This window comes from Epinephelus moara, chromosome 2 (genome assembly GCF_006386435.1).
Source record: "Epinephelus moara isolate mb chromosome 2, YSFRI_EMoa_1.0, whole genome shotgun sequence".
Lineage (NCBI taxonomy): Eukaryota > Metazoa > Chordata > Actinopteri > Perciformes > Serranidae > Epinephelus > Epinephelus moara.
In genome coordinates this window covers 29,942,279-29,969,244 of record NC_065507.1, presented here as the reverse complement: position 1 = coordinate 29,969,244, position 26,966 = coordinate 29,942,279, and the positions used below count along the sequence as shown (strand labels likewise).

At 43.8% G+C, this 26,966-nt stretch overlaps 1 protein-coding gene across 1 annotated transcript in view; it reads right to left on the bottom strand.

Annotated features, from left to right (window-relative positions):
- LOC126406986 (neurobeachin-like) overlaps positions 1-26,966 on the bottom strand; it is a 65,455-nt gene that overhangs the window by 5,211 nt on the left and 33,278 nt on the right. Inside the window, exons 14-29 of the mRNA XM_050071620.1 lie at positions 18,776-18,855; positions 17,708-17,770; positions 17,243-17,340; positions 16,686-16,778; positions 13,611-13,719; positions 13,431-13,512; positions 13,205-13,328; positions 12,336-12,528; positions 11,165-12,172; positions 9,997-10,214; positions 9,592-9,745; positions 8,477-8,657; positions 7,416-7,543; positions 6,962-7,027; positions 6,358-6,523; positions 4,150-4,567 (exon numbers count right to left, since the gene is read on the bottom strand). Coding sequence (XP_049927577.1) covers positions 4,150-4,567; positions 6,358-6,523; positions 6,962-7,027; positions 7,416-7,543; positions 8,477-8,657; positions 9,592-9,745; positions 9,997-10,214; positions 11,165-12,172; positions 12,336-12,528; positions 13,205-13,328; positions 13,431-13,512; positions 13,611-13,719; positions 16,686-16,778; positions 17,243-17,340; positions 17,708-17,770; positions 18,776-18,855 — 3,181 coding nt within the window. The remainder of the gene's footprint in view (positions 1-4,149; positions 4,568-6,357; positions 6,524-6,961; positions 7,028-7,415; positions 7,544-8,476; positions 8,658-9,591; positions 9,746-9,996; positions 10,215-11,164; positions 12,173-12,335; positions 12,529-13,204; positions 13,329-13,430; positions 13,513-13,610; positions 13,720-16,685; positions 16,779-17,242; positions 17,341-17,707; positions 17,771-18,775; positions 18,856-26,966) is intronic.

The window sequence follows — 26,966 nt, the reverse complement described above, 5'->3', positions numbered from 1 at the left end:
AAATTAGAGATGTGAGAGAGGGCACCCAAGGATCAAAAGTCTAAATAAACCATGAATAATTATACACATTAAGACAAAAAGGGGAAAAAAAATCCATGCATATGTGAATGTATGTACCTTGTCCCACATATAAAAACTTACATAAGCATATCAGTTTACCTATATACATGCTTACACATCATACACACACATCTGGATATAAACACTGTATGCTGGATAATGTCTGTACAGTATAGTGACCAAACACACCTACATTCCTAAATACTAACATTCCCAAATAAGTTTACAAGAAAACACTGCCTTGATTATTAAAGTCATGATATAAAGAGCAATGAACAAGAAAAAATAATTACCCTGGAAATCATTTTTAAAATCCATATCATACCAGAAAACTCACTAGGTCTGATTCTATATATTTAAAAATATTAAAATTCCTATAGACAGTCCTTTTCAGACTGGCCTGTCTTTCAATTTCTAAATACTCTAGATGGAAAATCTCAGGCACACCAATATCTGGCAGCTCATCTTTTGCAGCAGAGTTGAGAGGAGGTAATGATCAAATATTTGGAAGGGAACCTCTCATATTTTAGAAAAATAACAAAACGTTATCTGTAAATAAAGATAAATGCAATGTTTAATTAAAAAAAAAAAGTTTAATTAAGTTAGACTTTCTTACGGTCTCTGCCAAAGATTCAATAGCAAGGGTAAATTCACAGAACTGAGTCCACATAGGCTCTATCTACTACTTCTTATTACTATAAAAGGAGGCGATAAATTGCTACTTGTAATGAATGTTGCAGATGGGTTAGTGTAAAGTAATAGTAATTATGTCAATAGAAGCATCACCAATATCTATAGTGCTAAGCACTTTCCAGAAGGACAACCACTCCAACTGTTCGAATGCTATTTCAGCATCAACTAATATCATTCTGTAGCTCTTAATGTAGTCCCTGGCAAATGCCCAACATATCGAGCAGACAGTGTATATTATCTGAGGCTACCTGACCCATAAGAAAGACAGAGTGATCAGGGTGAACCAGTTCAGGATGAAATTTCTCCAACCAAGATACTAAGACCATGGAAAACAACTAAATACAATTATTTATTGATGGTAACAGCGGCTTCCCTTTTATTTGTGAAAGCTGCTGTACAAAACATCACATGGTGCTAAAAGAGAAAGGGGAAGACCTCATGAATAAAACGTAAAGAAAAGCTTGTCAAGGCTTGATATGAAAGTTACACTTGTGACCTCATGTAACAGCACAGGAAAGCACAGTCATACCACTAACCCACCAGACCTCTGTTCACATGCAATCTGACTGGCCAGGGATTAAAGATGATGCAGTGAACTTGGCCCTTGAAGAGCTCCCTGACAGGAAGGAGAAGGAAAGCTTGTCCTTATCGGGTCTACAGTTGGCCTTTGGGTTTGTGAGGGTGCCAGATAATGTCTTGTCCAATCTCCGGCAGTTACTCTGGGTGACACAGGCCAGGCCTCTGCTCTGTCACGAGCTAAGCCTGCTGTCATCTGAAGCAAATCCCCAGAAATCCCCCCTCAACAAAAACAACACAGACTTTTACTGTTTTATGTTGCAATTATATATCCACAGTCCATCTCACAGATGAAGTAAAACATGCTGGACTCCATCAGAAACAAACCTAGCATGGCTTGTACTTCTACTGTGCAACCAATTTCTCAAAATTATCAAATGTTTAATGTAACAGATGAAATAGCTCTGTAGTTTCTCTATGAACACATTCAGTGACACACTGTTGCCTCGCTGACACAAAAACTAGTGGCGTAATAACATTTTTGAATTTTGGCAGATCAAAATCTACTCAGTCAGTCAAAAAAGTCAGAGAAAAGCTTGAAAGCTATCTGAAATTATTATCTCCAGAGATACAGCTGTGCTCTGAAGAACACTGGTGACGAGTATCATTTATTTAGTAGATCTCTGTACTGCTCCCCTCTGTGAAATCTCATTGACAGATATGAGAACATCACTAGCGTGTTTTGACTGTCGGAACTTGCCATGAATTTAATCTTGCTTTCCGTATGTATCCCTTGCTTGAGTCTTCCAGCAGAAGCCTGTCTGTTCATTGGCATAGCTGGGACGCTACATTAGATCTACAGGATGTAGATAAAACATGAACCTCTTTCAATGAATAATTCATTAGCCGAGTACTCATGAATCATGTATAGATTATCTACCGCATATTTTATTAATAGAATTGTCTTAATTGAGTTGCACAGAATAAAGCAAGGATTAATCTTAGAATTAATATTAATGAGGTCTGCAGCTGTGGGAGATGGCTGCAGTGTAAAGTATAACCAAAGAAATGTTTCCTTTATAAATCCAACAGATGGAATCTAATCTAATAGTGCTTTATTTAGGAATACAGGGACAGAGACAGGAAATGTGCTTATATTCCACTCTCAAATTCATTTAAAACCAGTTATTATTGCTCTACATCTTGGGAAAAAACAAATCTGTAAGAACAAACAATATCCCATAGAGCTTATTTGAAGACTTTTGGGGAAGAAGAGGGGAGGAAGTTAAAGATTAGTGAAGTATTTCTCTACTGTATTCCCATTGGGTCTTAAGGAATCTGGACGTTGAGTAATTTGAATCTCCTCTATGAAAGTCTCCAGTAGAGTGGCCTCTGCAACGACTACCCCTGTGCACTCCACTTTAAGCCATTTTTTCCTCCTTTTTTCTTTTTGATGTTGTCACTCCCAATCTATTGTCACCCTGACAGACAAATGAAAGGCCTGTCCATGTCTGGCAGCTCATTTCGCTGGCAGGTGGCAAACAATTAGACACAGCAAATAGAGGCTGGAGGGGGAGTGACATGAAAAGCATGAGACAAAGTTGTATATGTGGTCAGGAGGGTTTGTGTGAAAGCATTTCAAAAATAATACACTTTGCTGTGGCGACTCATTTCAGGCTGCCAGTTCCCATTACGGGTGTGAGTAGTGAGGGCGACAGGGCTGGCCATGGTGTGGCGTGAGGCCGCTTCTGTTTAATCTGTCATCAACGCCCTGGAGACCCCCACCCTCTCAGCTGTCCTCTCACCACATACTCCTCCATCTTCTCCCCTATTCATCAGGCTCACCTCAGCCCAGCTCAGCAGCAGCAGCAGCAGCATGCATTAAAAAGAAGGGAGGCCCCATTGTTCCTCCTGACTCAGTGTGTCCTCTGCCGTCTCTCTGGAGCCTGGCGGTGATTATACACAGACACAAACAAAAACTCTACCAAAACAGCGGTGTCCAGAGGACAGGATTAGTTTTTGTTTGTGCTAAACCAACTCAAATTACTTTTAGAAAAATTATGATTTTCAAAACTTTATCAACCATAGGAGACAGGGCTCAGGGGCTTGAAGCTTGAAATCCCTGCAGGAGCAGGTTTGTAAACTCCCAAATCCAGACAGATTACTGTGTGGTTTTATCTAATCCAGGAACGTAAATAAACCACAGCAGTGCCACAGAGACCTTTTCAAACACAGGGATTCCTTGCCATGGGGAATGAGTACAATAATGGTCTGAAATGAATAATGTGTTGCATGCTACTTAAAAACCATTAGTGGTATACTGGATAAGTAAGATAAACTGAGGGGATTAACATCAGCATTTTACGGTCCCTTGAGTGATAGCATGTACATACACACACAGACACACACATCACTTATGGCATGAAATTTTCGCTGGCCATCCTTAAAAAATGTAAACCTCAGAGAATTATACAGTCAGACATGATGTAATTATTGTTATCTTCTTTTGTTTCATCACGGTTTGTTTTTGGCTTTAACACAGTTTGCTTTTCCTATTAAGGAAAATATAAAACTCAAGTTCAAGGACCATATTGTTTCCATACATGCAGATGTTTTAGTCAAGATTGCATTCATTTTTTTGTCAAAAGTACATTAAAGTTGTGTTTTAATGCCATGTTTTACCCAGTAATGATAATGTGATTTTAATAAAAAATAATGCAGAATGAATCGATTTCAATACTATAAACTTGTTGGTAATGGTAAAGTGTACATCATTTGTAGTTAATGGTTGGGCTGAACCAGGCAAAATCTCTGATACACTTCTTTGGAAAAAAAAAAAAAATCTGCACAACAGACTATCTACTGACGACACTTCCTCACCTGTCAAAGGAGTGAAACTGCATGGGCAGCATGGCCTGGGCCTGGGCACTGGCAGCAGGATCTGGGTAGGACAGGGGCTCCAGCCCAGCCTCCATGCCCTCCACTGGAGCTGCCACCAGGCTCTTCAGAATCTCTTTCACATTGATGCCCTTGTTGGGCTGGCTAATGCTGATGATAGAGGAGGGCGGTTTTAGCACCTCCACACCGGGTGATTCAGACAGACTCTCCTGGGACTTCTTCACCTCTGAGGACAGTGTAGATATGAGCAGTCCTGCGCTGTGGTCCAGATCAGACCCATTAAGGATGCTGGCTACCTGCTCCTCTCCAATACCAGAGTCTGTGTGGGGAAGGGAGGTCTCCATATGCAAGTCTGATGGCACAGGATGATCCTTACTATTGTCAAATGCTAGGGGTGTTTCTGTAGAACAAACACACACAGAAAACAAAGAGTGATAGGTGGAGACCACATTAAAGAAAATGCTGTATGTGCAATACTAAAAGGTAACTGAAAAAATTATCAGTGTGTATTGTTTGTTACTTTGAGTAATAAAATAATTATCGTTTGTTAGTTTAATCCCTTAGTTTAAAAAAATACACAAAAACAAACAACACAAGATTAAACAAGCTTTCAGGACAAAAAAATGTCAATAATTACAGTCTCTCGATCCCTACAGTATATTGATCAACATGCATTTATCATAGGTAGTTTTTATTTATGCCTATAATCAATATAATAGTTGTCAAGAAAAGTGGGAAATGGGGATTTAAAACTAAATAATTAACCAATACCACTGAATAAAATTACATTCCAAAGCTAGTTTTACATCCCTAGCCAAAGAGTAAATTTAGCATGTGTAGAGAGAGCCATGTGCCAGTGCCGCTTCTTAGATCTCTCTCCAGAAGCTCTGATCTTTTGGTGAGATTATCTCTCTGTTATTCCCCTTCTATGCTAATAAAACATGAATGCTTTTCTTCAGCTTCCTCCTGCCTTAAGTCTTGGGAGGCTATTTCACTGCTTTAGAACTGTGACAGAGGAAGCAGAAGTAGCTCTATTATTCTGGTACATAAAATACTGTTTACTGTACCTTTCTATATACATGAGATTGCGAGTGTGGACCAAAAGTCTTATTGGAATCCGCAGCATTTTGTTTCTTCATACATTGAAAATGCATTGTCTGTAAAGTGATCTACTTGACTGAATAAAATGTTTGCTTTTCCTCCCCAGAAACATGCAGAGGTGCCTCTCTAGCAAGATGTTGGTTCATTGTGACCAAGTGGTTACCTACAGTAGATGCAAGGCCCTATATTAATATTCATCACATGCCCCCTAACGAGGTCAGCAGGGCCTGATTTAGCCAGCAAGTCGTCTAGCTTCCTGGTCCATCAGACAATCGTCTGCCACATGCCGTCTGGAAAATTCCCCATTTTCTGGTGAAATTTATGAAGGCGGCAGTGTGCCTCTCTCCTCCCAGCAACCTCTATGATCCCATTCTCCTCTGGTGGATTGCTTGCCTAATGGGCACTGACAGATGGGGCTGAAAATAGCAAGCCTGGCTCCACTGCCCCACAAACCCACAGTAGTTGGCCAGCAGGCTGCTGCTTTCCCATCTCTCAACTTCTCACTGCTCATCTTCTCTTTCTTCATTCTCTGTGTGTTCCAAGCTCCTCAAATTACACTTTCATATTTCCTTTGGCCTCTCTCCTTTTCCTTGCGTTTCTTTTATTCACTTCACCTTTTGTCTGAATGGAAGTTGATAAAGTATGCTCACTCGTGCATCTCATAATAGCAAGTTGGCACTGCAGCAGACGTTGCGCTAAACCTTTGTAGGCAACCACTGATTTCCTTTCATGTGGCTTAATGTATGATTTATGACTTGAGGCACATACTACCTTTCATTTCAGAGAGAACGATGATGCCTATTCAAGTTCATAACTACCATCTCCAGCCCCAGTCTCCATTTGCTTCCACATTTAATTCTGTGCGGTGCAATTAGCAGAGCTCATGAATAAATCATAGGTGAGTCAGTGGAGTGCAGGCAGGGGATCCCTGCTATTTTACTGAATGAGCTTTCAGCTCAGGTTGGCAGCAGTGCATCAGAAAGGACCAAGGACACTTAACATTAATTTATATCAGACACAGTTACTACAAGCTAAGATTAGTGAACAGGAAGAATGACTGTAGGAAAGGTAGGGCACAGCTGTCAACACCTGTGCTGGTTGGTGAGTTGATCTCCTGACGCATGCTGCGTCCTGATTGGTTTATCCTGGCAGTCTCACGCTGGGGCTCCAGGATGTCGCGGTACTTGGAGACCATGAGGACAGAGATGAAGTACACCACAGCTAAAGCCAGGAACTGGGCTTGTTTACTGTCATCCTGTGGAGAGGAATCACAACACAGTTATGCCACTCTCTATTCAGAAGATCTCATTTCACACAATCTACTGCTGCTTTCTGAAATGGTTCTCTCATAGCAAATGCACGTTGCATAGAGTGTGAAAACACATTCAAAGTACTGCCATTATTCTCTATCATATTTCTAATACGTGCTTTGAAATATGTTGCTTTGAATTACAGTATTTCCATTCAACTTTTGAGGGCTTGTGATTAAGGGACAGCAGCTCAGTCAACGAAGGGTCCTTTGGTGTTTTACCTGTTGATTGAGGGGTATTAAATTACACACCTGCTTACCTGCCAAAAAAAACAAAACAAAAAAACAACAATCCTAATTTCATCCTCTCTACCTGCAGCCAAGTCAGACACACACATACACACACACACACACACACACACACACACACAGACCTGCACTCACCACATCACGAAACACCACAGCCCGCAGTCGATTGATATCCACATCCTGCAAAAGGCGATCAGGGTCCTTGATGGGAGACAGGTTACTAGGGACAGTCTCTATGGCTGTCTAAAGCAGAGAGATAACACAATATGACATGCTACTCTGCTTAGTTGAAGTTCAATTAAGCTGGTTTTGGTATTACTTTTTTTTTTTTCTTTTTTCTTTTTTTTTACATCATTTTAAAGATTAGAAAACTGTCAAATATGGAACTGAAAAAAAAAATCTGCCAACATTTATATGTTGTACACAAGGACAGATTCAGTACCATAGGGAGTATAAATAATGTTTAGAATAGGAGAGCTGATTTAGCGTCACTAGTCAGGTCACATTATCATCATGGGGCAAAGGGTTCTTACTATAAATGCACTGTATAAATGAAATTTTCTGGGGGTACAGAAACTACACATCTTACCTTGTTGGAACTCACAGCATTTTGCAGGATTTCCTGAGTCTTGTTGTTGTTGGGAATCGAAGACTTATTTCCCCGGTCTCTGTGTCTCTGCCTGCACTCCAGACAGTTCCTAACAGCCACACAACACACTGAACACGCACACACACAGCATACAAATAGGCTCTCATTTCAAAGTTAAATGGAATTAAATGTTGATAACATGCATGACCTCTTTAAAATTAATCAGTTATCTCTGATGACTATTTGTTCCAGGCTGCTGGGACAGAGGCCAGGAGTAAAATCAGCAGCCAGACTGATTTCACACTGAAGCCAGTGATGAGAAATTGTATGTTTGCAACAAGGACACTGTGAAGTCTGAAGGCTATTCCCCATCCCCCAGAGCACAACTTGGAGTCAACAATCCGGCAAACACAGGCTCGCGGGCATGCAGACCCAAAGGCGCAAACAGATATGGACACAGAAACACTTTTACGCACCCTGACAGAAACAGACCAAAAAAATACATTTTCAGTGATTGCTTCGTGTATCAAATTATTCTGGTTTGGTAGAATTTAGTAGTTCTCTACTTTGTATTCAAATGTCTTTCATCAACTCTCTATTTTGCACACAGACACATTCAAACACTCACAAGGGCAGAGAGGAACTCATGAGTCTTATGAGACACACCAATGACAGACAATACAGGCTACCATTTGTAAAGAGTATGCAATTGCAATGCTAATGATTCTCTCTGCTTGTTTTGAATTCCAAAAAGATGATGCTGTAATTTTTTAGTGCTGAAAAACCCTGCACATTCTCCACTTTAGAATACAATTAGCAAAGGACTCAAATTAATTAGCTTTGCTGATCAAACAGAGGATTTTCAGGGATTAGGGGAATTATTAGTATGTGAAGAGAATACTGTCATGGCATTCACTACCTCATCAATTTTCCACTATGGCTGGTAAAAGATGCAGTTTACCTTCCAAAATCCCATATAAAAATGCTGTAATTGTTTTACTGGCTCATTGCACTGACTGACACTCACATTTACAGCCACAAACATACAATCATGATCTTACCAAGTCTGAGGCACTGGCGCATCAGGCCACCGGATGACATATTCTTTTCAGCCTCTATCTCACTGAAGTTGAGAGAGCTCGAGAACACCAGCACGTCCACCATAACCATGAGACGGGATAGGAAAGTGATGGCAGTCTCTGTAGACATGCCCTGTGTTGCCTCAATGTTCTCCAACTCCGTCTTACACAAGCAATAAAGAAGACACCAGTTACATAAAAACTAAAGTGCACATGTACAATATCATCTTTGCCACATTCTCACCTCTAGTTGTGATTAAAGCATTATTTTTTTCAACAGAAACATGCAATGGAATAGGAAAGAGCAGCATATCACAGACATAAACACAGTGATGGTAGCTGTTGAATTTAGGACAGACACTCAGTGGCAGGTCAGGAAGAGGGCAGCAGCATGGGCTGTTATTCCGAGAGGGTGAGTAGGTTCCCCTCTCAGAGGAAGCAGAGATAATATTCAAAAATGTAAACTTTGGTGGAGAGTTTGATCTCAGTTTGACTGATTTTCCAACTCCACCCAAGGTGATATTTTCTGAAATGTTCAATGAGGGGTTGAGCAAAAGCAGACACTTTTGTGTTAGCTCTTTCCTTTGTGATAAAACATGGAAAGGTTTTCCAAGGAAAATATTGAGAAGGGTGCCAACTGCACCATTCCAGAGGGATGGTACATTTTTAGATCTATTTAATGAGTATTACACACAAAAGGGTTGTGAATACAGTAATTAAGAGGGAGAAATTTAAACTGCATAAATAATAATCTTGGCACTCAAAAGACAAAATAAAGAGGAGAAGATGATTAAAATCCTTTTCAGTTCAAGATTTCAAATTAAATTTGATAATTACGGCAAACTGATAAAAGTAAACACGAATGACACCCAGGGAGGTTCATTGCAAAGTAATGTCCTCTGCATTAACTGTAGTAAAGTGAAGCTGAGCAAATAACGGTGACCCAAATCAATAAACACAAAAATGTCTTATTTCCCATGGGTACATACTGTCCTGCACTAAACTTCAGACAGCCATAGGCAACCAAAAGGTTATAATAAATTACCACTAGATGGCATTATTATCCCGCCACAGTGAAAACAGTGTGGTGCACTTACGGTAGGAGAGGTGGCCGCTGAGAGAAGAGGCAAGATCCCTCCACAAGCAATAATGATGTTGTCGACCATTTGTGAGATGAGGTGGATGGTGTTGTGGACAAAAATAATGTTCTCATTACTATTAACAAAGTCCATGACAGATTTAGTGGAGTGGCTGCATAGGGAGGAGGAAAAAAAATGATTATGGGTACATTCATTTTTCACTTTATAGAAAATCATGTGGAAATATAACTGTGTGGTAAACTAAATATATTTATAGGGTTCATAAAAAAGCTAGATTCAGTATATGTCTAAAAACAGCAATAACATGATATTTCAGTTCAGGGTATTCTAAGTATCACTACAAGCACCATGCTCACCCTCCCTCTCTGTGTCTCTTAAGCGCACATAAACCACTTCACACACCTCCTCCAGACATGGACGTCACTCTCCAGTGCAAACAGCAGGTCAGTGAGCAGTCTCTGGTGCATGGCTGACCATTTGAACTCTGGGATGCGGAACATTGTGGTGCGTGGGCCGGGACTGAACTGCCGTCGCTGTTCCTCTGTCATGGGTGTCCCCCTAAAGCCCAAATCCACACGAATGTCCCTTTCCATCTGAGTGGCTAGGCGGCCATGCAGACTCTGATGGGAGACCAGTTAATCAGCAAAAATCAGTAGACAGATTAATTTGGCATCACATTTACAATTACTGTGCATCATGAGATCCTGTTTACAGACTGGTTGCTAATCCTGTTCTTCTGTCAAGATGGATAGTGCACCCTTAATGAGATATAATGCCACTGTCATACCATTCACTATGAATGATGAATTGCCAGATTAAAGGGAGTCCTCGTATAACCTCTTCCTGCCCGTGGGTAAAGGAAAAAAATACAACAAGCTTAATGCAACCCCTAAACATAAGATGAATGAGTCAGCAAGGTGATGCAAAAAAGCCTGTTTAAAAGGCAGCAGTGATGAATTGAACATGAGCAATTATGCAACAGCAGAGAAAGGTTTAAAAATAAACCCTGCCTCCCACTGGCCCTGCATCAGTGACCCAGGTTAGGCAAAGAGCCTGACCTCTGCAAAAGAGCACAGTTCTTATGAGACAAGGGGAACAAGGAACAAATCCCAGGCGGTTGTTACAGAATAATGCTTTGTCTATTTCTGCCCTCCTGTTGGCTCAGTCAACTATTGCGGCAGCCCACTTTCCGGAATCCCAGAGGGATGTTGCCTGATGTGCACCAGGCCATCCTGTCCCTGTTACAACAGTTAGGGAAAGGAACGATCCCTATGGGTCTGTTAATATAGAACTATTCACAAAAGGCCAACGCATTCTGACAATGGCAAATGGTCTCCCTCCTCGCTTTGACCCTGACACTGCTCTGTTTCTGTATTCATGATCGTCTGCTCTTGTATTTCCCTCTGGCAAAGCTGTTCGGTCATTTTCAATCTGGTCAAGTCAGTGAACCTCTAATATTTCTTTCATGTGAAAGTCTAAAAAGGAGAAGACTGACTTCTTGTGTCGGATATTACTGGATAACTCAATATTTATATGAATGAACAACACAATGATTTAGTTTTGAACCAACCTGTGTGGTGGCTGTCGTCTGAATCTTCTTCATCTCCTTGTCCTTGCCATCATCTGATCTCTCAGTGTCAGAAGCGTTGCTATTTGCATCTGCTACACTGCTGTTCTCAACAGCTGAGGGGTCCCCTTCACATGTCGCTGCAGCTGTGTCGTCAGTGACCTCTGGACTTTTGGAGGAGGCCTTAGCCTCGGCACCAGCCACAGAGCTGACGCCCTCCAAGGCTGCTTGTAGTTCAAACTCACCCTTCCCCAGGATACTGGGTAAGGAGCCAAGCTCAGAGCTGCCTGCCATGTGAGCAAGAAGGCCTAGTTCATCACTGGCACCAGTGTGGACTGGGGGCTCTGGGCTGGGCAGCACCAGAGGCTCAGATGCACTGAGATCAGGCAGTAGTTTGTCTTCCATGCTGCCTGCCACCTTGCCAAACAGGAAGTTGTTGCTGTTAGGGATGCTGTCCTTATCATCATCTAGAGTAATGAGAGGGGGTGCATTTTGGTCATCCATGCTGCCCTTTGGCAACAACACACTGTTGACATTACTGTTGAGCTTTTCTACAGCAGCACAATAAACATTATCCAACAGAGAATCCACCTCCACCAGTGCTCCATTCTCAGATACTCCCAGAGAGTCAGAGGACAAGTCCAAATCATCCAGCTTAACCTCTGTAGCTTCCACCTTTTCAGCCTTGATGTCCACAAGAAGGTCATGAACTTCGACCCTGACCCCATCTACTGTACCCTCTGTTCCTCTCAGACCCTCTTCAGGTCCCTTCCCTTCAGCCAGTAGGTTGCGCGAGTCTGCACTCTCATAGTCTTTCTCACTCTCAGGCGTCTGGGAGTTATCATCCATTTCTCTGATCTCAATTGCGCCCTTAATGCCAGGGGCCTGAGCAGACAGACCGGAGATGGTGCTGACCAAACCCTTCTTTCCTTTCTTAATATTCTCCTCCTCCTGACGCTGGTACTCTTCATACATCTTTGCCAAGTACTCTTTATGTGCCTCATATGTCACCTATAAAAAGGGCAATGTTATAGAGAATGTTAGCCACCTATTTATAATGCAGAAACTGTGAATATCACTTTAGAAGAAGTTTAACAGTTAAGACAAAATAGATAATGTCACCATCAACAGCAGAGGTCAGTGTTTCTTCTTTGTTGTACAGTACAGTACTCACCTTAGAGTGGGCTATAGAGAGTGTGTCCACCCACACACGCCATCCACCCCACTCATACTTGATGGCATGGTAGAGCAGAATACGAAAGATGTTGTACACCATCTCAGTGATCTTTTGCTCATCAGAGTTTTTAGGGTTGATGTAGCCAAGAGAAAACATCCAGTCCTGCCATACAGAGCACTGAAGCAGACACCTGCAATACCCATGTCACCACACAATTAACAAATTAAATACTTTCTTTTACTTTAAAGTTTTCCCATTACTTAGTCTTTCTGCTTCTCCTCAACATTTCTCTTTGTGTCAAAGGTACATACCAGGACTATTTGGCATTTTGTTATTTGTATTACAGCAGATTGTTGTGATCATTTGGCCATTCGTATATTCATTTGTTTATGTATTTGGCAGCAGCTTCTCACAAAACAAAATGACAGCCAAGATAGAAAAGGAGCAGCAAGTGAAAAACTATTAAGTGTTTTTTTTCTTCTTCATTTTAACAGTTTAACTTGATGGAGCACTTTCTGCCTATTAATTTTAGGCTAATTATGTTGTTGATTTAGGTCAGTGGTTTCCTAAGACTTACAATTTAATTGCAATATGTTTTAAAGTGTGTGTATGTAGGTGTGTGGTCCCCTCTGACATCCATTCTGATAGATGAAAGAGGGTTAAACTGTCAAAAACTGTCAACGAAACACATACTGAACAACATATCTCAGGATGATTTAGCACCAACATGACTGTCGCTACATCAGCCAATTAAACATGGTACAAGGAGGGGGAGCAGTGTGCCTCTCTTCTCTTTTCTTTGATACATTAATCAGCAAGATAATTGATGGAGTGGGCGAGTAAAAGGGAGTTTAAGTTTGACTTACCGTCTGTTCTCTCGGCTGTTGCTAAACAGTTTGATCATGTCTGAAAGGAAAAGCCGCCGAACTTCCATCAGCTCCGTGCTTGGGGCAGAGTTCTTCAATAAGGTGGCTACCACCTTGAGAATCACTGATGTCACACACATGCAAACACACATATAAACACATACTGTCATTTTTACCAGAGAATTTCAGAAAGGATCAAACTCAATGTGACACATAACAGACTTACTTGGATTCTGAATCTTGACAGTGGAGTCGGGCTCGGGATGAGGTTTGTGAACTACCTGTGTGCACACCTGTTCTGTCAGAATCTGTTGCAGGAACCAATGAGACATTAGTCACATATTCTGTACACAGAGACCAATGGTGCAGTAATGTTGAGATACTTGAGAGGAAAATGTTTTGTTACCTCGTACAGAGTGTTGTAGGTCGTCACGGTCACAGTGTTGGTGTGCAGCATGAGCCTCTCTCCCAGGAGAGTAAAGAGGCTGTGTGTGTGCATGATCTCCACCTTCCTCCTGTGGATAAACACACACACACACACAGACATAATGGTAAAGTGGCTTGTTTAGAGCTCCCTAAGCCACTGAAAGGATCATTGAGTGCCGTCAGCTTGCTTCCCTATTCTCACCCACGGAGCCGGGCTCTGGAGACAAGTGTCAGGAACTGCCTGCTGTCATAAATTGGGGGAATTTCGTTGGAGGTGTGTAGGATAACGAAGTTAGCCTGTCACTAGGAATGGCTCCAAGATACAACAGAGGCATACCGCAGGTGAATGGGTTCAACAGTGACAAACTACCTCTGCAAACAGCATAAGGACTGCTGTCACAATGCTAAGCCAAACCTGCTGCCACTGCCTTAAGATGAGCTGGGACTTTCTTAATAAGTCGACATTTTTTCATATATTGCAGAGGCTGGCAAATTGGACACTTACGAGAAGAGTAGCATTTCCCTTAAATTTATAAATATGGAAATTTGGGAAAAATGGGCAGACTGATGATGCATAGCAAGCTGAAGTGGAGCTTACAGGTCAGCTCAACCAAAGAGGTTCACTGAGAGGATAGGCCTTGTAGATGTTTTTGTGAGTGTTAAGTTCACTTCAATTCAATTTTATGTATACAGCCCAACTCCACAAATCAGTTTGCCTCAACAAAAAACCTTTAACAGGAAAAAAACAAAAATAATTGAGTCAGAATCATTCTCTTTATCAGTTAAGACAATGTTACAATAAAGGCACACTGCATCAAATATGGAAATCAATGAGAAGAGATAAAATACACTGCTGATGGAGGGATACGTTAATCATACAGTAGGCAGCATAATTAGTTCTAAATATAAACTTGACATGTCGTATTTATTAGGTTTTATCTTTAAGTTCGTGACTGGGTGGTTGAGTATATGCAATTATAAGACAGATTTTATATATTCTGACTTTTCTCTCATGCTTTTTTGAGTTGTTTTGTACTGCATGGCCCCAAAAATAGTATTATCTAGTACAACAAACCTCTAGATCACATCACATCATACTGACTATTTGACTCATCAACCCTGAGAGAATTTAATTACAAAAGTAATAACATCAACAAAGTGCTGAAAAAACACATTTAATTCTTTATGAGTTGCACCAGAGCTCATAGTGCTGCTTTAAAATGTATGAAAGCTATTAAAGTGAGGGGTGAGGCCAGGCTTTCATGAAGCCTTCATGTCCCTTGAGGATATAGGTCTTTCGCTTGTGCCTGGAGCAGTCTAGTATGGGGTTTCTGCCTGCCCGTTCTCTCCATTCAGCAGGCATCAGGGACATCCCACCAAAACCCCCATATCGTCTCCATCCATCCCTGCATCACACATTTTCAATCATAGGCTCTCCACCCATAAGCATTCTCTTTCTCTCTCCTCTCCAATGTGAAGCATACAGAAGATATGCTGACATCCTGGTAGGTAGTTTATTATTTATTTCACTCTGTGGGACAGTAACTTGGACCACTTCCACTATTCTCTTATGTGAAGTAACGGTTTCATGGCACAACGCCAGGAATTTAGGTGTTCTACAAAGAAGTGCATCCCAATTTGCAAAACTGGCATCCAGTCAAAACTTTTTTGGCTCTTCTAATTGTGCACTTTTTCAAAAGAGTGGCATGAACAGATGAATCATGTCCCTGGATGTAAAGCTTGTTTGTAAAGCCTTGCAGCCTATCACAGGGGCTCTCAAATTCATTACTTTAAGGTCTGCATCTGATTTTTATTTAACGTGAGGGGTCTGGAATGATTGGCAATTACTGAATAATATTTAATCAATTCACTGAAAACTTATGCAACATACATTCAAGTTCGGGAAAGTCAAGATGATGAAAAAAACATTCAAAATTTTGAGAATGGCATCTTCACCTCTTTGGTGACTGGATGTTTTGCTATGATCCGCGCTACTCTGCCTACCAATAGGCTACTCATTGTCACAGTTATTAATATCACATCTCTTGTGATTGGGCCAGCACGGAACTGAGGCAGATACAACTCAGACAGTTATTATTTCTGACTCATACATATTCTTACAACTGCGTTTACACTAGCTGTAGTTGTGTACTAAAGAGAACAGGACACATTCTGTAGCTGCCATTTCGGAGCTGATAGCAAATTTTCCAATGTAATGTTAATGTATGAATTCTGCAACAACAACACACAACACTCCAGTAGTTAACGTCACCATGACAACAATGTCAACAATAGGGAATAGTTTTGTAAAAAAAAAAAATATCAGTTTATCAATACTGTACATGTCGATTGTGAATATTTGAAATGGTTTCAATACTCATGTTCCATAGTATCAATACATAGGTACACTGGTTTATTCAGTTTATTCATTTAGTAATGTGACAACACTTACAGGGAAAAAAGCCACATCAAAACCACATTCAGCCCCCCTGTTCGGAGTTTGCATGTTCTCCCCGTGTCAGTGTGGGTTTCTCCGGGTGCTCCGGCTTCCTCCCACAGTCAAAAGACATGCAGGCTAGATTAACTGGTGACTCTTAGTTGCTTGTAGGTGTGAGTGTGAATGGTTGTCTGTCTCTATGTGTTAACCCTGTGATAGTCTGGTGACCTGTCAGGGTGTACCCTGCCTCTTGCTCAGTGTCAGCTGGGATAGGCTCCAGCCCCCCCGCGACCCTCAACAGAATAAGTGACTACAGATAATGAATGAAAACATTACACTTTCTAATGCATTGTATTAACAACATGAGTTAAAAGGCTGGGTCTAAATTGACTTGCCGTTGAGTCCGAATGCGAACCTCAGTTTGGACTTTGAGGAGCCCTGGCCTATCATAATGTTAACCTAGACACGTAAGAGACATGGAAAGGCTTAAAATGGTAAAACAACACAGAGTAGATAACAGCATCACACATGTAACTGATGCCTTTTTTTAAAAATACATCTTATCTCACCTGTGTGTATTTACAATCTACTACATAACTATTGGAATGGGTTACTTACTTGTGGCCAAGATGCTTGAGGAAGTACCCAAGGACTTTGAGGGATTGTACTCGAATGCTTTCACTCTTAGAGGCCATGAGCTTGTAGATTACCCTGGAATAGACACAAACAGCGAAAACTGGCAACAGCACACTGTCTTGACAGAATAAAATATAGCCCTGTTGATGAAAAGGCCCTCCACTGGTTAGCTGACAACCACTTTCCTTCAGAGTGAATTTACATTAACATTAAATGAATGTCCTAATGAAAGCAGCAGCCTTTCCACAATGAATTCCTCAGAACCCACAAGTCGTGCTACACTGTCTGCATTTAGATTTTATAGGATCACATCGGTTTAGTTTGATCATCCGTGTCATATTGTGAAATCAATATGTTAATATCGTTACTTTTCCATGCATAGGCTTTTTTTCCCCCACTGAACTTATGAATTATTCATTCATCACGTTAGGCACACTGCAATAGCACAAGTGTTAGGTGCTTAGGTTTATTTTGTGAAATCACCTCTTCATTTTGTGCCTGAACAGCGAAGGGATTGTGTCTTCCCCTGAGGGGCTTACCGTATTCCATTTCTCTGGTCAAAAGCAGGGATCATGGAGGCTGGATGCTCAGACATGAGGGCTACCACCAACTGCAACACATCATGCAGATTCTCATCCTGCAGACAAAACCAGGAGAGAAAGACAACAAGAGGTAGAGAGACAGAAAAGGGAGAAGGTTAGGTTTTTGCTTGTTGCTCAGACACTGTAACAGCAGCAAAGACATCATGTATGTGCTTTGCAATTGTATCACCTGTAACTGTTGAACAAACCTTGGCCCCTGGCACACATTACAACAGTACAAGGGCATTGGTTGGTCATTGCCCAATGGAAAATACCTCACTAGTTAGTTTAAATGCTGGAAAAAATAAACTTCTCCAAAGATAGCAAAGCTGAATAAAATGTGACCTGGTAGCTTAGTATAGCAAAGCAGCCCACAAACACACTAAGTGCGTTCACTTAGAGCAGGCATAGACTCTCATGTACCTCATGCATTGTTAACAAATAGTTCAGGATGCTCTGCAACTCATCCTCCTTCACACCTCGGTCCTGAAAAAAAGAACACAAATAAAAGTTTAAATAATATGCCATGCAAATAACTGTAGAATATGTGCCCATATTCAGGCAAAAAGCATCACAATATTTTCACCTGGTACAGCAAAAAGAAGGTACTTCAAATTATTGGAAGAGGAACACAGTATTTTGGCCTCCAGTGTGTCATTTTTTATTGTGCTTTGATTGGTTGTGGGACTAATGCACGTGACTAGAATTTCTACAACAAAACAGACTGAACAGCCGAATAACTTGTTTGGCCTGGTGACATGTTGACACAAGCATGTTTCCTGTCCGGTGTGAAACTTCCTCCTATTTCTGCCATGCCCTAAAGAGCCCTGTTACAGAACAAAGCAGGGTAATCATCTGCAGAGGTATGGCATGCTGGGATGTGGGCAGCAAAACACAGACTTGTGCACTTGGCTGTATAAAATATATATTTAAAAAAAACTTCCCGCAATCAAATAAGTAATATGTAGTCCAGCAATCTAATACACTTGTTATTGATTAGTCAATCAATTTTCTTTTTTAATAATTTAATCAAATTAGTCGATATAAAAAAAACACCATACACCTGTCATACATTGACAGAACCAAAAGTAATGCCGTAAAAGAGTTTACTTGTCTAATAAACAGTCAGAAAAACCAGAGGTAGTCAATAACAATTAACCAAAGTAGAGAAAAACATAATTTATCTTACTTGAAAAGCTAGAACCAGAAAATGTTTGGTTTCTTGAATTGATGAATTACTTCAATGATTAAATTATTATCAGAACTGAATAATGAATTCATTACATTTTTCAGCACAACTGGTTTACGTCCACATAATTTTAAAGAATAAATAAATAAATAAACAAAGAGCACTGAATTTATCAAGGAGCAGACTGGCAGAATGTTTATAAGGATAACACAGGGAGAGTTGACAATCTCCATATTTTCTCTGTGCAGCTCAAAATGAAGCTGTACGAGGGGCTGTGAGGCATGAAGACAGGTGGGATATACCTTCAGGATGAGCTGCTTGAGGAAGAGAAGCATGAATGCCCGCAGAGAAAGTACTTCTTTCTGGGTCGGCCTCGGACCATCTGTAGTTGGAGAGAGAGAGAAAACTGAGAAAGAAAGTACTGAAACCAAATAAGATGTCTTCCTGTTTTCTGTTTTCCAGCCTTTAGTCTTTCATTGTGTTTTTCCTTGACATTTTATTTTTGGTTTATTCTCATGATTTAAAGTTCCTTTTCCATTTTTTGACTGATTGATAATGGCACATTTCTCTCAGTGATGTTTTCCTTCTCTGAGCTTCCGACAAAAAAGCAGACAGTGACACCTTCAAAGACGTCTTCCGTGCTGCATCATCAGCTTTGATTTACGAGATTCACCTTGAATGTGTGTATCAAAACTTTTACCAACATCCTAGACAGGGAGTGTGGCACAAATCTCCCACTTTGCAAACAGAGAGGAATTTGCACATCAATAATTAGTAGAATATATCTATTATCTATATATTGATAGGAGAAGTCATTTTGAGTATTCAACCCAAATTTAACTATCATTCATGCCGCACCCAAAGTCTATGTAGTATCCAGGCAGCCAGCCCAAGGTCGCCATAGTCACACCTGCCCATCACACTGGCCAACATCTCATTAAAACTACCCAAAATGCCTCTGCTAACTTAAGGTCACTTTGGCACCCTGAAATTAGCCTCACATTGCAATCCATCTCTGTCATGAACCTCATTCAACATCTGATGGGCTGAGCTCTGTCAGCAGGTGTATGTATGTCGTGCAAATAAAGAAGAATGACAGAATATGACTGAAAGCATTGATTACCTGTCATATACCAGAGCTGCTGCTGCTGCTGCTGCTGTTGTAGTGGTTTGGTTGGCACAAGAACTAATTTTGACAAGGTCAGATCCTATTCAATATTCTGAGCTCTTTTGTTTTTAACCAAAAAGTGTTTGCACGTACACCGAGTAAGCACACTAATGAGCAACAGGCAGATCAATACAAACACAGAGCTATTCAGTCAGACACACCAGAAAATACAGGATATGGCATACATTACCACTTATAACAAAACAAAAATGAATCCCTGCGAGATTAGAAGCTCTCTCACTGAAGCACAAAGGCTCCATTTTGGCTGTAAATTCTGGCATATATTCATTCATTTCTTATTCATCCTGTGCAGCCAGCCAGGTGTAAACACACTGACAAAATCTTTTACATTTGCAGAGGTATTAAATGACAGCAACTGGGCCAAGTACAACAGCAAAAGCCTTTCAGGGAAAATTGGTCACTTTGCCCGCTGTCTTTCCTCTTTTCTAAGCCCTGATAAACTCCAACCTCCACCTTGGCTGGACACATGTTCATTTGAAATGGGGACAGTGCCATGATGACAGATATGTCGGCGGCAGACACCTGACCATCCTGCTGCTTCAACAGCCAGTCAATGCAATCAATGATGAGGCTCCCTGAGGTTGCAGGAGGATGACAAGTGCCGCTGCATCCCGACACTGATTAATAGAGTGAGAGAGGAAAACTCGGTGCAGGGACAGAGCCTGACATGGAGGGGGTGATAAGAACATTATTACCGCAGCCACTGCATCCAAGTTATTCACAACCAATTATGCTCAGCAGCTCTGCACAACTCTTGTTGCTCATTCCCATATTGCTTTACTTCCTGCATCCCAAGGGCACAAGGAGAAAGAGTTTATTGAAAAACAATTTATGTCCATGTGATTAATTCAAGAATCTTATTTCAATGTGCGACTGATGATTATAAAGTCTCGGCATGCATAATAGCATGCGTCCTGCATACTTGTGAAAACCTTTAAATATAAATCAAAAATAATTATGTTTTCAATAAACAAGGGCCGATAAAACACGTCTGATGCAACAAGTGTTTTTAATCATAGCAGCAATAATTGGTTCCAAGAATTTCCCACAAGTTGTAACTAACATGTGCTTTGCCTGGACAATCTGCTGTGTTTAGAGCCTCTGAAGTACGCCCACTTTAAAGATTTAGTGTGTACAACCCTAATTTTTAAAAAGTTAGGACACTGTAAGTAAAAACAGAATGCAATGATTTGCAAATGTTTTTTGATCTACATTCAATTGAATACAGTACAGAGGCAAGATATTTAATGCTCACACTGATACATTTTATTGTTTTGTTTTGTTTTTTGTTGTTGTTGTTTGTTTATATACACTCATTCTGAATTTAATGCCTGCAGCACATTCCAAAAGTGGTGGGACAGGGGCAGCAAAACACTGGGAAAACACCTGTTTGGAACATTCCACAGGTAAACAGATTAATTGCTAACAGGTGATGGTATTATAATTGGGTATGACGGGGGCATCCTCACTCAGCTGTTCACAAGCAAGGATCACTGTGTGAAAACCTGAATCGGCAAACAGTCCAACAGCTTAAGAACAATGTTTTTCAAAGCACAATTGCAATGACTTTGAGGATTTCACCATCTACGATCCATAATATCATCCAAAGGTTCAAAGATTCTGGAGAAATCTCTGCAAGTAAGGGGCAAAGATGAAAACCAACACAGAGTGCCCTTGATCTTTGACTCCTCAGGTGGCACTGCATTAAAACCCGACATGATTATATAAAGAATATTACTACATGGGCTCGGGAACACTTTGGAAAACCGTTGTTGGTAAACACAGTTCCCTTTCAGTCGATTCACTCGGTACAACACACAGTTGTATATGGGATATCTTGCTTTCATCCCCCTTGGCTGAATACACCTTTAATCACGCCCTTAGGTGGTGCGTGACGACGCATGCTCTTTGTGTGGCCCCGCCCGCGCATAAGAGGCCGGTCGTCAGCTCCATCCCCAGTTCTTTTGCATTTCACTTCGCAACGCCTACTAGCTTTCAGCTAATTTAGCTTATCGGCTATCGGAAAACTAGCTAAACTGTTCTGTTGGTGTTAGCCTAGCTTCCCACAGGGCGCTAATTTTTCCACCAAATTACGCTAACGGGAAATATCGCATGATGAGTACTGTTCCTAAGAAGGCTAAGAAGAAGTCGGCTCATCGGCCTTGCCCCCAAGGATGCGGCTTCGTCTTACACCATAAGGACTTACACAATGCCTGCCTTGTCTGTCTCGGTGTTGTCCACGTGCGCACCGCGTTGGCCGAGCCGGAGAAGTGCGATAGCTGTTGCCTTCTCCCGCGAACAACACTCGAGAAGCGGGAGGCTTTCGTGCTTAAGGTCCTCGGCTCCGTGGCTGCTAGCAAGCAGAACCCTCTGCTCTCTGAGACGGCTGATGCGGTTTTGTCCGCCTCTGAGCCCGAGGAGCTCCCGGGTGAACCCCCCTCAAGTGAGTGGGACAGCCTGGCTTTCTCCGACGAGCCCATGGAAGGCGAACCGGCGTATTCATCCTGCGCTGCTGGCGAGCTTCAGCTCGATATGTCCGCTTCTTATTCGGAGGACGATGTACTGGACCTCGGTCTCGATGCCCAGGCATTTTCCGACGACGAACAAGACGCCTTCTCCTCAGCCCAAAGCGTCGCTTTGGCCGCGTCAACTGGCCCTGAGGATACGTCTTTTTTCACGCTGTGCCGCCGTGCTGCAGCTAAGCTGGAGGTGGAGTGGCCTTCCCCCCCTCCAAGCCAGAAACCGTCCTCTTTTGCCGGATTTTATCTCCCGCGGGAATCCACGACGGTTAAAAATGGTCTGCCCCAGCACGCGGATCTTATGGCCGAGCTAACCTCCTCCTGGTCCCGTCCATTGTCCACCCGCGTCACCGTACCCTGCTCTGGTCAATTCACGGAGTTGGACGGAGCGGAGGCGGCCGGCTTGGTAAACTCCCCGCCTATGGAGCCCTCGCTAGCGGCTTATTTAGCCCCGTCACGCAACTTCGGCTCAACCGGCCCAACCCTGCCGTCTAAACACAGATTCTCCGCCGGTCAGCTAGACAAGATTTACCGGGCTCAAGCGGGCGCCGCGCGTGTCCTCAATCCCCTGTCCATGCTCCTGACTTACCAGGCTATCCAGCTTATGGAGCTTGACAGCCGGCTGCCTCCTGACAGCCCGCTGACACCCGCCATAAGGGAACTAAGAATTACGACGGACTACATCCTTCGCTCGGCTCGCTTTGCGGCTCTCTACCTCGGCAGGGGCATGGCTTCCACGGTGGTGGCGCACCGTCATTTGTGGCTCACTCCCTCCGATATTCCGGACAGGGATAGGGTCGCATATCTGGACGAGCCAGTATCACCGGCGGGATTATTTGGCTCCTCACTCGACGCCATCCAGGCCAAGTTCGAGCTCAGGAAGAAGCAGACGGAGGCTCTACGGAATCTTATCCCCCGGCGTGATGCCAGACCCAGGCAACCAGCTGCGGCTCGCAAGCCCATGGGCCCCCCTCCTCCCCCCAAGAGGAGAGACTCCTCGGCCTCTTCCGGCCCCCGTCCGGCTAAACAGACATCGGACCAGACCCCTCGTCCCTCGGCCTGGAGTAAGGGTCCACCACCGGGCCTGAAGGGCTCAGCGCCCCGGGGGAAGATTAATCCCCCATCCTAGCCTCAGAGAGGTGGATGGAGGGCAACATGCCGCAGGGAGAGGCGGTTTCCCTCCTCGTTTCGCCGCTAAAAAGGCTGCGATTGTTTTGTGCTCAGTCTCCCAGCCTCAAAAGATGCTGTACTGTTGCCACTCAGTCTCCCAAGCACTTAACTCCCCCATGTTCAGGCGCACTGCCTCTGCCGCCACTTACGACCACTATGTGTGCTCAAGATGTTCAGTTAAACACTGTGTGTTTCCCAAATGTTCATGTTCTCAATGCCCCAATAAAGGTGCACATTGTTCATGGTACAAGTGTTGTAAATGTTCATTGTACACAATCAACAATAAAACACGAACCACAAACATTAAATCCAAATATGATAAACCAGACGAGTCTGGTAGTGTCACCCCACCCCGGCCCCCTAGAGGGCGCAACGGGGTTCCAGGGCCGACTGGCAGGGCATCTCCCTCAGTGGCGCGCATGCGCAGCCTCCCTGTGGGTACAACAAACCGTTGCCAATGGTTACCGGCTACAGTTCCGGGTCAGACCACCGCGTTTCCGCACGATCGTAAACACGGTGGTGAATGGCGATGCGGCTGCGGTCCTGAGAGAGGAAGTGAAATCCCTTTTGGACAAGAAAGCGACATGAGAGGTTCCCCCTTCAGAGGCGAACAGAGGTTGGTGCAGCCGCTATTTCGTTGTTCCGAAGAAAGGGGGAGCTCTTCGTCCAATTTTGGATTTGAGGGTGTTAAACACATACCTGCGGAAATACAGGTTCAAGATGTTAACACTAAAGCAGTTGCTAGCTGCTATCAATCCGGGGGACTTTTGTGCGTCAATAGACTTGACCGACGCTTATTATCACGTGGCTATACATCCAGACCACAGACAATTTCTGAGGTTTGCTTTCGAGGGGACGGCCTACGAATACCTCGTACTGCCGTTCGGTCTTTCCCTGGCCCCTCGGACATTCACGAAATGTGTCAAGGCGGCTATAGCCCCGCTGCGAGTGAAGGGCGTCCGCATATTGACATATCTGGATGACTGGGCTCTGATCGCGAGCTCCAGAGAGTGTTTAGGGAGGCAGTTAACAATGACTCTTTCCCACATCCGTGCACTGGGTTTCTCAGTAAACCTTCAGAAGAGCTCGCTGACTCCCAGCCAGCAGTTCTCTTTCCTCGGGCTGGAAATATGCACCGCCTCCGGCAGAGCGCGCCTCTCGGAACACAGAGTGGCCGCGTTTCAGCACTGTCTGGCTCAATTTCAGTTGGAACGCAAACTGCGCTACCACACGGTCTTGCAACTAGCGGGCATGATGGCCTCCATGATAGCAGTAGTACCGCTGGGACTGCTGAAAATGAGGGGTTTTCAGCGCTGGTCTCGTGCTCTTCGTCTGCACCCTCAGCGTCACCTTCAAAGGAAAGTGTCGGTAACTCCCGCCTGCATGACCGCGCTCCTCCCATGGAGAGAACCCGGTCTGCTGCGCGTGGGCTCACCGATCGGGAGGGTGACTTCCTGCAAGGTCGTCTCCACAGATGCCTCCCTAAGGGGGTGGGGGGCTCTGTGCGACGGTGCAGCAGTGAGAGGGGTCTGGACACAGGAGCAAAGCAGGCTCCACATCAATTATCTGGAGCTGCTTGCCATCTTTTTGGCGGTGAAGCACTTTAGTTCAGCCCTGACAGGCCAACACGTTCTGATCAGGACGGACAACACAACAGTGGTCTCCTACATAAACAGGCAGGGGGGGACTCGGTCCCTTCTCCTGTTGAAGTTGGCTCACTCTCTGTTAACATGGTGCAGTATTCACTTGTTGTCCCTCAGGGCCACGCACATACCGGGCCACCTGAACTTGGGACCGGACCTCCTCTCCAGAGGGGGTCAGCTGGCGAACGAGTGGAGATTGCATCCACGAGTGGTGGGTCAGATTTGGGAGTATTTTGGGAGAGCGGGGGTGGACCTGTTTGCCTCCAAAGAGAATGCTCACTGCCCTCTGTTTTTCTCTCTGAGAGATCGGGACGCGCCTCTGGGAGTGGATGCGCTGGCTCACCCATGGCCCAACACCCTCCTGTATGCATTTCCCCCCGCGGAAATGATACTGCCGGTGTTAGAGAGAGTACGGCGCCAGAGCCTAACTCTGATTTTGGTGGCTCCACAGTGGCCGACGAAGTCATGGTACGCGGAGATTATCAGTCTGCTGGTGGAGAGACCCTGGCAGCTCCCCTTGTGCAGGGACCTCCTTTCCCAGGGGGGAGGAGAGGTGTTACACCCGCGCCCAGAGCTGTGGCGGCTGCATGCTTACCTGTTGAGAGGTCCAACCTGATGGCTCTGGGTCTGCCCCCTGGTGTGGTGGAGACAATCCAGAGTGCCCGGGCACCATCAACCAGAGGTTTGTACGCCTATAAGTGGCGTGCATTTGAGGTATGGTGCCAGGAACGTAACATAGTCGCCTTCCAGTGCTCTATGGTGGATGTATTGACGTTTCTACAGGAACTGTCAGATAAAGGGCTGTCCTTCTCCACTATTAAAGTTTACTTGGCCACTATTTCAGCTTGTCATATTGGCTTTGATGCAGGGGCTCATCGTCTTGCCATGCGTTTTCTGAAGGGTTTGCGCCGGCTTAAGCCGGTGGTTAGGCCTGGTGTTCCTTCATGGGACCTGATTTTGGTTTGAAGATCCTTTCATATAAGACTGCTCTTCTCCTCGCGTTAGCCTCAGCTAAGCGGGTGGGTGACCTCCATGCTTTGTCTGTGCACCCTTCGTGCACCCAGTTCACCCCGGATGGTTCCAAGGTAACATTACGACCTAATGCTGCGTATTTACCTAAGGTTATCCCCGCAGACTATTGCTCCATGGCTTTTGACTTGATGGCTTTCTGTCCTCCTCCGTTTGTCACTGAGGAGCAGAGGAAGTTGCATTGTTTGTGCCCTGTGCGTGCGTTGCGCTCATACATGGAATGTACCAGAGATGTGCGCTTGTGTGACCAGCTATTTGTATGTTTCGCCAATCCGGTTAGGGGTAAGGCTCTGTCAAGACAGCGTCTCTCCCATTGGATTGTGGAGGCGATTTCTCTTGCATACAGCAGCAGAGGCCATCAGCTGCCCCAGGGTGTGAGAGCTCACTCCACTAGGGGTATGGCTACGTCTTGGGCCCTATTCAGGGGGGTGCCTGTAGGTGATATTTGTGCTGCTGCCAGTTGGGCATCGCCACACACTTTTGCTCGGTTCTATCGTCTGGATGTGACAGCCCCTTCGGTGGCTCATTCTGTCCTCTCAGCCGGCTGTGCGCCCTAGTGCGCTGGGGGAGGTTTTACGGTTCTGATAGCTGCTTGCGGGGCGCGATTATAGGTCCCATATACAACTGTGTGTTGTACCGAGTGAATCGACTGAAAGGGAACGTAATGTTATGACTATAACTACTGTTCCCTGAAGGAGAGGAACGAGGTACAACACCACGTTTGCCCCGCAGCGCAGCCGGGCTCGGTGAAATGCAGCTGTCGAACTGGGGATGGAGCTGACGACTGGCCTCTTATGCGCGGGCGGGGCCACGCAAAGAGCATGCGTCGTCACGCACCATCTGCCTAAGGGCGTGATTAAAGGTGTATTCAGCCAAGGGGGATGAAAGCAAGATATCCCATATACAACTGTGTGTTGTAACTCGTTCCTCTCCTTCAGGGAAC